The 11,094-nt window shown below is 42.5% G+C and overlaps 1 protein-coding gene across 1 annotated transcript; it reads right to left on the bottom strand.

Annotated features, from left to right (window-relative positions):
• Window positions 1–963: 963 nt before the first annotated feature.
• PTGR1 (prostaglandin reductase 1) lies at window positions 964–9,409 on the bottom strand (the record flags this gene model as incomplete). The annotated part of the gene is made up of 8 exons (XM_009702109.1): window positions 964–1,159; window positions 2,401–2,519; window positions 3,546–3,651; window positions 5,202–5,357; window positions 5,654–5,771; window positions 7,172–7,339; window positions 8,569–8,628; window positions 9,364–9,409. Coding segments are annotated over 8 exons (884 nt in total), but the record flags the coding sequence as incomplete, so codon positions are not given.
• Between the last annotated feature and the right edge of the window lie 1,685 nt (window positions 9,410–11,094).

Below are 11,094 nucleotides of genomic sequence, written 5' to 3'. Positions count from 1 at the left end.
CTTGTTGACAGACAGAGCATCTAATCCTGGTACTGCAAAGAAAGACATTAAGGCCACTTAGGATCCCTCTCACAGATCAATAATGACACCCAGAAAATTAACCAAGAAGTCCTCCACAGTGGTTGAAGATGGATAACCATCATCTTTAATACCTATCTGTATCCTGTACGTTGTTGTTCTGGCTTTTTCAATACATCTAAGATATTTACTGTTGCTAACCTGTGTGTGTCCTTCACTCAGCACCATGTGGGTCCTGCACACCAATTTAACATAGCTAGGGCCAGCATACCGATCTGATCTCCAGGAGAGCCAGGGTGAACACCAAGGTCAACTCTAAGCTTGGACACCAATGGCTAAATTATTCAAGGAAATAAGTGACCTATCCATATCAACTGTACTGTGAGATCTGCTGGGATGAATAAGTGCTTGTAATATTTTAGCCACTCTGTTAACTGCAAGGAAGTGAAGAGGAGGGCATTCCACAAACAGAACTGTAACACACGCAAAGTGTTCATTAACAGATTTATTTTTTCTTTCCATAATCTCAGAATAACTGAGATATAGATACCTACATTTCCTGATGAAAGTAATAAAAAGCCAGCCAGTGAGGAAGCTGGGAACCCCCAGGTGTTGTTAGCCTGTTTGCTCCTTGGTATTGGTTAAAAAAATCCCTCTTGCCAAGTTCTGGGCCAAATCAATGGGTAAACATTAGTCATCAGATGTGCCATCAGCTGGCAAAGCTTTTCCAATTGCTTTTCCTTTCTACAAGCCAACTTGTAGAAAGGTTCAAGCTACTATTAAATCTGTTACAGTCCTGATGAAGTTCAGTTTTAAGGCACTTTTTTTTTGTATAGCTTTGGGAAGCAACTCTCCAGTTCTTCAAGAGCAAAGTGATTGGCATATACTTACACTTATTAGCTCAACTATTAACAGAAGTTACCATCACCGAACGTCTACCAAAAAGACTGAAACATACATTTCAATGTGAGTTAAAAGTACTTAACAGAATCACATTCTCCTGTGCCAGTCTCCCAGGATTATGTGACCTTCAGACTTTTACAATGGCTTTTCCAAGATTTTCTCCCTTTAACATTCCAATGAAAGCTGCTGGCATGTTCTCAAATCCTTCAGTGACTTGTTCATGGCACTTCAGTTTTCCCTGTCAAAAGTAAGAAAGGAAATTGCGGAGTTTTCATTCACCAGCTGCCTAGGTTTTACCATCTTCAGGAGACTAAATTGCAACTGAATTTTCTCCAGCTTGTATGTTTAATCTGAAACATGCAAGCTGGCATGTTCCAGGGTAACTTTGCAAAACTAGGTGGGCTGTTGTGAGGATCTGCTTTTGTTGCAAGACCTTCTGTTTGCCTTTTTACAAGGGCATGTAGTGAGAGGACAAGGGACAATGGCTTTAAACTGGAAGAGGGAAGATTTAGATTACATATAAGGAAGAAATTGTTCGTGGTGAGGGTGGTGAGGCACTGGCACAGATTGCCCAGAGAAGTTGTGGATGCCCCCTCTCTGGAAGTGTTCAAGGCCAGGTTGGATGGGGCTTTGAGCAACCTGGTCTAGTGGAAGGTGTCCCTGCCCATGGACAGGAACTGGATGATCTTTAAGGTCCCTTCCAACTCAAACCATTCTATGATTCTGTGATACTTGGAGTCGTAACAGCGAGCAAAAGTCACTGCTATAAAAACACACCAGGACCGATTTAGTGTTACTTGGTCCCCGAACAATGGACAGACAGGAGATTATTCCCCCAAAGCCAGGTCTGTCTCTACCCATAGGGAAGTATGGAATTGCAAATCTAAGTGATTAAAAGCTGAGCCATCCCAAATCCTCATGTTTGTAAAAGCTAGACCCTCTTAGCCTTTAGTGGTCACACTCACAAGCTTTTCAGTCATGAACCAAGTGTTAAACTCAGCCTCCATTTAGAAAAATAAAATTTAAGAAGTTCCCTATAAAATCCCTTTAAAGCCCAGCTCCCAATTCCATAAAAACATCCATTATTGTCAGTAGTTTCAGCACAACACTGCAATGGAAATCCTTGTTCATACTACAAATGAAAGGAGACTTCTGAATGAGAAATAGAGAAATTACTCTAAATATGAAATTCTTCATTGCCAGAGAATTGTTTTGAATTACTCTGGAAGCATCCTTTTTCAAAGCCTACATGTATTCTGGAATATATGTAAGTCTACAACCTAGTATCACAGATCTCAACAAAGCAGAAGGGATCAGGCATGTTCACTATGGTTTGAGTGTGCCCAAAAGGCTCAAAGATCAAGTCAGGTGGAAAAAAAGTATCACGCTGGGACCTCACCTCAACAGCTACCACAAGAGACCCCTTGCAAAAAGGAAAGCTATGATGTGAACACAGAAAACTACCCCTTCCTTCCTTACCTCCATGACCCATTTTAGCAGTGCCTTCAGACCTTCCTCCCGACGGTTATTCCAGCGGGTCACCAAAAACCCTTCCATCTGAAGCTCTTTGAGGACTATTGGAACCTGCACATAAGGCCCTGCAAGAGAAAAGAACCAGCAAACTACCTGCAATATCAGTTTCATTTAAAATAAGACACAATGCATAAAGTGAGCTTTGAGCAGGTAAAGACCACTGAATCACTTTGTTCCAGCCAGAAGTAACTGCTATTTTTTCCAAACAGAATTTCCAGGACAAAAGGCCAAGGATTCATGCACAGTCACCCGGGGAAACAAAGGCCTGATCTGTAAAGCTGTGGGGCTGAACATCCAACACTTCTGAAAACAGTTTCATTCAGAAGCAAAGAGGCCTCAGCTTTTCCTGAGGGGCTTCACCTGAGTCCTGGAAATAGTGTTTTGACAGCTTCTTTGATAGCCTGCCAAGCTCTCATGCTCTTCCTAAATCTCAAAAAAGTTATACACATTAAACAACAGTTCCCTCAATCACAAAAATGTCTGATAGTCTCCCCACTCTCAAAAGCCTGTCCCATTTTTAAATTGATCTGGGAGTCCAAAGCCAGTCAGTTGTCAAAGAGAATTCAGACTTGCCATGTCTTCCAGAAGGCAATTTGGAAAAACTTTATGCTATTGAAAGTGAATATTCATCTCAGCCACATCTCCCAGCAGTTTCACCAGTAGCTGAAATCTTAAGGGAAAAAAAAAAAAAACCAAAACTCTAAGCTGCCTCATCTAAAAACCAGAGGGAAATCCACTCTCTCATCTAAAAGTATGTACTTTGTAAGTGGCATCATGCCACCACATCTGCCTTCTACTGGTCTGTATCTGTTGAGAGCCCTGAGGAGTCCTGTTTTAAGCAGTTTAGTCTCTCTTTCATTTCTAATCAGCTCATGTTCTCCATCCCATACAAGTGTGCACAAAGGAGGAGGAGTGCATGTACACACAAGGAGTCCGCTGTCCTAGAGCAGTGGTTAGTTACCCAAGTGTACACACATACATACACTCAAATGGCATACGGAAACAACCCATAACATCTCAAGACATTATGTCTATCTTTCTGCCATCACCAAACAGGAAATAAATTTAGACACAAGAAAACAGGCCCACACCTTTCTGAGGCATGGAGTCATGGTACTGAGAGATGGCTCCACAGACTGCAATCCTTCCATATTTCTTCATCTGGTTGATAGCAATACTGGCAAACTCTCCACCCACCTACAAGAATCAAAGCATGTGCAGCATTACAGACAATCCAGTGTTTGGCACTGACTGCCAACTAAGGTTGCCAAAACCTGCCAACCTTGCATTATTGCACCAACAGGTTCAATAAAGGGGTGGAGAGGTGAGTTCCACCTACAAGGACTTGATCTCACTCTTCTAAACATTAGTTATGAACTCAGGGAATCAGTTTTAATACAAAATCTGCTTCACAAAGCTTGGTTTGGAAGCGTTGGGCAGGACTTGCCCTTAGATCCCTCCTCCTAAGGGGTATGTCTAGGGGCACTAAAAAGCATCACCTCTGCTTTTCCCCCACCCCAGTCTGCACTTTTATCTCTTCACATCAAGGTGATGTCAAGTTTTTACTTAATGATTCTCTTCTCTCACATAGGGATGTGCTGTGCTCAGAAGCTTTTAATGGAGAAAAGCTGTGAGAAAATTGACTGCTGGGGAGAGCTCTACACAAAAGCTAGAAGTGAGAGGGAAGGGAACGGACGTGACCATAAAACCTATTTCAGACCTTGGCAGCCCAGGACATTAAATTTGGAAAGGTGAGGCAAAGCAACCAGGAGCTCCTACCATAGGAGCAAGCACTTTGTTGTGGCACCGTGCACTCATATCGATTGCCAGGGCAAGGCAGGCGCACTGTAATCCATACAGAACAACAGCACCGTCACCCCTGGATCAGCAGACGTTGCTGAAAGAAGACACGCTAAAGGGGTAATGATGGCTGCCCTTTAAACCCGGCAGCTAGTCAAGGAGTTTTAGGCCAGTATCTCAGCTAATAGCCCTGTGCCAGGTATTATATTATCAGGTATAATGCGTACGTTAGCTGTACTAGGAAGTGAAAAAAGCCAGGAGTTGTTCTCTGGCTTGAAGGTGAACTGGCATGGTTTGACTGCAGCCATACTGTTAAACTCTCTTAGCCTCCAAAACAAGATTGTCACATTCACACAGCCTATTGAGAACAGACCACAGGCCCTATTAACTCCAGTTGTACTTGGGAGAGGCCAGAAACCCTCTGCATGCCACTCCAGCAATTTTACAAGTGGGCCTTGCAACTGTTTCATTTACAGGTACTGGTACAGCCACTCAGACCATGTAACGCGGGGCCATCCATGCTTGCTCCCTTTCCAGCAACAGCAGAGAACTGCTTGTGGCCCAAGGTGGGGCCAGGAATGGAGTGGAGCTCTCTCTGTTCAGCATCAGTTAAATGTTCAGTGGTGATCCTCACCTCACCAAAATGTGCCATACTTTCCAGAGAGTGAAGAGAAGCTTCTCTCTCTCCCTTCACAAACACCGCCAGCAATCCAGCTTTGCCTTCTGGTCTTTGTTCTTTCTGTTACTGCCCAAGTCAGCTGCAGAAATAAGTATGGGAAGGGAAGTGGAAAGCAGTAAGCTCTTACAGAGACCCTTTCTCAATTGGATGGTACTCAATATGGAGTTCCTGGTGTATTCTACAGTTAGATGTATACAACATTGAGTTCCTGCTATAGTTTAAGAAAAATGGCAGTCTGCTCAGGGCAAGACCCTCTCTCTGAACTCACATTGTCAAAGAAACAGTCATAGCCATCAGGAGAGGCTTTGTGCAGTGCTTCATCCAGAGATGTAACCGTCTTGTAATTAAAGGCTTCATCAAAGCCTATTTTTTTCAGATAGGCAACCTTCTCATCTGAGCCAGCAGAGCCAACCACTTTGCAACCCTGCAAGGAAAGGAGGAAAACATTTCTAAACATGCCCTCACAACACAAGCTGACGCTTACAGAGCGCTGCGTGTAGGGCACACCCTTAAAGTCACGCTGTCATCACCATACAAGTTCCTGTGCTCTAGGAAACATTCAACTAGCTTTGCTACATCTTCAGGAGCTTGCCTCATCTCAAGACTTTACTGTAGGCATGCCTTCAGGGATGCTTGCCCTCCTCATCATTCATGGCCTTGTTCCCCTGTCTCCCAGGTGAGCCTTCTGACGAGCAAGTATAAGCAGTTCAAGCCACTCACCCCAATTTTAGCAAGCTGCCCCACCACAGAACCCACAGCACCAGCTGCAGCATTAACCAGCACCGTCTCTCCTGGCTTTATCTTGCAGACCTCCAGCAAACCAAAATATGCAGTGAGGCTGTGAAGAAAAAGAAAGAATGCTCAGTGAGGAACAAAAGACAGCAGACACAGAGATGTGACTTGACCACATTGAACCGTCACAACCAGAACAAGATTCAGTTTTCCTCATTCTTTATGAAATACAAAAATTAACCCAAACTTCTAAATTTGGCTTTTCTACAGCCATCCCAGAAAACAAAACAAAACAAAACAAAACAGATAATACTACTGGGAAACAGGATGCTGTGGCAGAAGTCTACCTTTGTTGAAAACAGCTTTCCTTGTGCTCACTAGCCAAAAAGAGAAATACAGAGATAATTCCCTAAGGTAAGAACTCAGTTACACACTGGAAGAGAGAGTAGATCCAAACTAGACAGAGGTCAGCAGCCAACTGGTATCCACCAAATTGAGGCAAAGATTAAACAATACTCATCATAAATCAAAGCTGGCAGAAAAAGGAAAAACAGTGGCAAAACCTTGCTGAACTGATGTGCACAGTGCTCCTGAGGACTACTGTGCACAGCTATGGCTACTGGGTGAAAAGTAATCTGTAGGAACCACTAAAGTTTAACTCAAGCATGTTCCACTGATTATATAAACACTGAATTACATCAGGCTCTACAAGCTTCCTGAAGCAACATGATCAATTGTCCCAGTATCCCAACAAACTTTTCTTCTAAATTCAAGCTTAGAGCTTCCTACTTGGTTTGAACTGAAAGGGTGAATTGAATCCATCTAGCAGCTGTCTGGAAAAACATCCATCGTGCCTGATGATAAAAATGAAATCTGAGAAGTTCTACATCACACACAATGTTACAATCATTTTGAAAGCCTTCTGTGTCAACAGGACTGAGCAAGTCCTGATCTCCCATACAAACTACAGAGAAAGAGAGAAGAAATGTGAGAAGATGACTGAGAGACTGCAGTAGTGAATATGGATTCCGAAGCACAGCAGCTCTGTCTGCTGCAGTGCAATTTAAAGGATCTCTATTATGCTGCACGGTACGACAACTGTCTTTTGCCATTTTGGGGGCAATTCTGGAAATACAGTGATAGCAGAAGAATCCAATCAGCAAAAGCAGACTAGTCCAGGTGCCAGTGAAGTTTCATTCTTTCCACTGAGATTAATTCAGATTGAACAGGATTCTTTCCAGCCCCTCCTGGATCCTCCTCCTACCTTATTACAATTCTTCAAGGAGAGACACTGTAATGTCCAAAGCAAATCTCCTCTGATCTAGAGGATGGGCCAAACTTCAGGCCACCTACAGGGTAAGGGCATCTGGAAGCACACACGTTTTTTACCAGAGTGAATGACAACATGCTGGTAGAACAAGATGAGGGAAAAGGTCATATAGATAGGCAGAAACATCTTCCACATCAAAAGCCATGGGATAGTTGCCTTTGCATCTTGAAACTCACCCTGGCATGCCAACTGTCCCAAGAGCCAGAGATCTGGGGAGTGATTCCGGCCAACTGGAAGGAATGAGTTGTAGGTCTTTCCCATCAGAGATGAAATGAGTTCTCCAGCCACTTCCAGCCACAACAAATGTCCCCACTGTGAAAGCAGGATTCTTGCTTTCTACAACCCTGTTTAAAAGAAAAAAAAAAAAGAAAAAAAATACCCTGCCAAAGACAAATCATTACTAGTTCTTTCCTCCTTTATTCCTGTTGCCCTGTGATACAGGAGAAAAGAAATATTTCATGTCAGAACATTTAGCCCATATCTGCTGATGCTGTAGGCTTCGATGTCATTCCTGAAATGTCTACAATCTCTCATCACCAGGGGGATACTGGGCAAGATGGTTCTAGACTCAGCTCTGCCCACAACAAATCCAATGTTCCCACAGGGGTGCTGATTTTTTTTTTACTAGCACCAGCCTAGTAAGAATTCAGACTAGGCATCTGTGAGTTAGAAGGCAGGAAAGAGGATGCTGGGATTAAAGAGTGGAAAAGCAAGAAGTCACAGATAGGCTGTAACAAGCAGTTCCCTTCTCAGACAACTTGCACCTCATTTAAAGGTGAAAGATCCTGAAGATGGAACCTCTTGGAGAAACAAAACCAGATAGAAAGCAGTATCTAATAACAGGGAGAAGTTCCTACTTGTCGTGTCTCTATGCCAAATGAAAATTCAACTTTCTTAGCCCAACGGCAAAACTACGTTGGGAAGGGGTAGGTAAGGAGCTTTGAAATATTGGAAACAGTTGGCTGCCTGTTCAGCAGACTTGGTTGTTAATTCATCCCAGCCCTTAGTGTTCCTGCAGAGAAACAAAAGAGTCAAAGGCCACAGATGTTCCTGGGCAGCAATTTAGAGGCAGCACAGCAGGAACAAGCTGACAAAGGGAAATATCTGTGCAGCTGAATTACCACAAACTTGGGAAAGGATGGATTTAAGGTTAGATAATCCTTTGGCTAGAGCTGTACCTTAGGTGACACTGAGGTATTCTCAGCTGGAGTAGATAGCATGCATGGTTTCAGGCATGCAATTACCAGCACATCATATTTTTAAATGTGAAGTGGACACTTAATGGCAAGTACAATGGTTTGTCCTTCATACATCTGCTTGCAAAAATTTCCTTTGGAAACATTATTGCCAGAAATAACATAGAGATTGTATCAGAGGGCTAAATGCTCTCCGAGAAGGCAAAAGAGGTTCTCGGAAGAAAAACACATTCCAATCAATTACAGATAAGAATGCAGTTGCAGAAGTATGTAGACTCAAGTCAAGAATAGGTAATGCAGCCTGCAGATGTCTCAAATGTCAGTACATTCTTTTGAGATCTGACATGTGTATGGAAAACAAGAACCAAAGATCTTACCTGGCAACCTGTGTTCCTATCATTATATCCCCTTCCTTCATGTCCCTTCGACTGTAAGGTCTGTAACACAAGCAGAGATGGCTTACTGTAAGCAACTTTAATGATGTTCCAGATATACAGTATGAAGTAGTAGCTACTGTCTGACCCAGAAAGACAGCATAAGCAGTGATGTTGAACCGATCGCAAAGAGTTTGTCGTTGTAATGACGTAACTGGATGTTTTCCATAGCCAGCTACTTGAGCATCCCATCTTGACCAAATACTGGGCTACAGTGTTGGGGACACAATAGCATTAACCTTCCCCGCATGGTCCACCACTACAAGAAGTCTGAGACGCCAAAGAACTATCTCTGACACTAGGGTCCACCAGCCTTCTTTAAACTACCCAGTCTCCCTGTGCTTGAACTACCACCTATTAACATGGGCATATCACCAATTTCCTACTTAGAATATGTATCCTTAAGTACAAGGTTGCTAAGACAAGTGAAGCAGCTACTGCAAAAGGGCTGCAGTCTTATTTGAGCCCATTGCATTCCAATGGAAGAGACATGACAAGGAACAACAGCAGACTCCAAGAAAAGTCTAGGGCTGCAGCATCATATCCCAATGTCTGGCTAAATCTCCCACAGCTCCATATTGGGAGTCTTCTAATTTACACACATTTTATAAAATGCAGAGAAAGGCATCTGGGACTCTGGCAACAGCGGGTGCTCCCAGTACATGTTCTTTTGAGGTTTAAGTGGGAGATCAAATGAGGTAACTTAGCCAGCAATTTAAAAAGAAGAGAAAGATATACCTCATGTAAGGATCAACGCTGAGAAACACTGATTCAAGCAGCAACTCTGCAACAAAAGACAAAGCAAATTCCTGGGCATTAACTGTGCAGTAAAGCATAGTTTCCACAAGTCAGTCTTTCCAAAAAAGCGATGGGAATTCCTGACAGCTCAAAAACCCCATATCCCATCATTCTTTAAGGAAAAACTGCCAGAAACAACTGCTACATTCATTACCTTTGTCTGGATTATTGCTGTGCTGTTACAAAAAACACTGTCTGTGGTGTCTCTTTGGGAGGCTAGCTTCTTTTCAACCCTGTTTTTCTTTATCTGCCTCCTCTCTCTATAGAACACTCAAGAGGACAGACCCTCTAAGCAAAACACTAACTTGCTTTCGACCCATATATAAAATGCCTTCCCATGATTCAACCAGCAGAGGGTAGACAGAAACCTTGGCACAGGTCAGATGCAAACGCTGCTTTGCTGCCTTAAACAGAAGGCACGAGGCTATCCACCTTACTGTCTCTAATGCCACTAGTTCTTGTGAAGTATACTGTTAAACAGATTTTAATTTCTCATTCACACAGCAGTTTTATCTGTTCGTCTCCCCCTAATAATACTTTTCATTGCCTGTGCTGCAGTGGTCTAGCTAGTACAAGCTAGAAATATATTCAGATTTTCCCATTACTCAGAGTGAGCAGGAAGAACAGTCAAGGCCATGTAACATAACAAGAAAGGCCATCTCTTTTAAAGGTGTTACTTTAGTATGAAGTTATGCCTCTTCTTGCTGTAGGGATTAAAATTGGAAGGAAATGACTCCATGTTCTTAAATACCCATAGGCATGAAATTTTTAAGTGTGTCTGAATACTATAGAAGTACACGTGCTATGAAAACACTTGACAGTCTATGTAAGAAGAATCACCTTTCAAATCTTTACGTTGTAAATGTATTTCAATGCAATTTCTTTGCTGGACCTACTAAACTGGAGCAAATCTTATAAAGGGCAAGTGGTGGGGTGAGGTTCAAGACAGCATGGTATGGGTGTCCATATGATGCCAAAAATCAAGGTTCATTCTTTTATCAATAGCTCTTGCATACAATAAGTTATCATATTGCCTACCCTTTTAAAACCAGAAAAACACAGGAATAAAACCTGTGCATTTTTTTCTCTTTTTGTTCACTCTCTCTTGCTGTCACAACAGGTCAAATATAACAGATAAGCACTGGCAAAAAAATGGATGCTGAATACAGACAGAAGTCTTGCGTTGTTGCTTCTTAAAATGAAAGACAGCATGCATTGACTTCAGCCCCAAGGCCTTCCAGCTGCAGGCTCAATCCCACCCCAGTCACTCTGCCCTCCCCAAGCACTACCCTCAATACTTTCCACATCAGCATGAAAAAGTCCAATGAGAACCTACTCCCAGAAGCTACCATCTTCTCCAGCTTTCTCCAAAGGACTTTGCAAAATAAAGTAAATTAAAACCTTTCACTCATAAAGCATGTTTGGGTTTTACTAATTATCTTATTTGCTCTGTGTCACAGTTCACTTCTCTATTTCTAAATTAAATTATATTCTTATATTAAGAATTATATTCTTAATTAAAAATTATTTATAGTGACCATGAAATGATAAAGTTTTCAATCCTTGGTAAGGTAAGGAGAGGGGACAGCAAAACAGCTACCTTGGACGTCCAGAGGGCAGACTCTGGCCTGTTCAGGTCACTGGTTGAGAGAGTCCCCTGGGAAACAGTTT

The sequence above is a fragment of the Cariama cristata genome, unplaced genomic scaffold (genome assembly GCF_000690535.1).
Source record: "Cariama cristata isolate BGI_N322 unplaced genomic scaffold, ASM69053v1 scaffold19016, whole genome shotgun sequence".
NCBI classification, from domain to species: Eukaryota; Metazoa; Chordata; class Aves; order Cariamiformes; family Cariamidae; genus Cariama; species Cariama cristata.
This window is presented reverse-complemented; position numbering and strand designations above follow the sequence as displayed.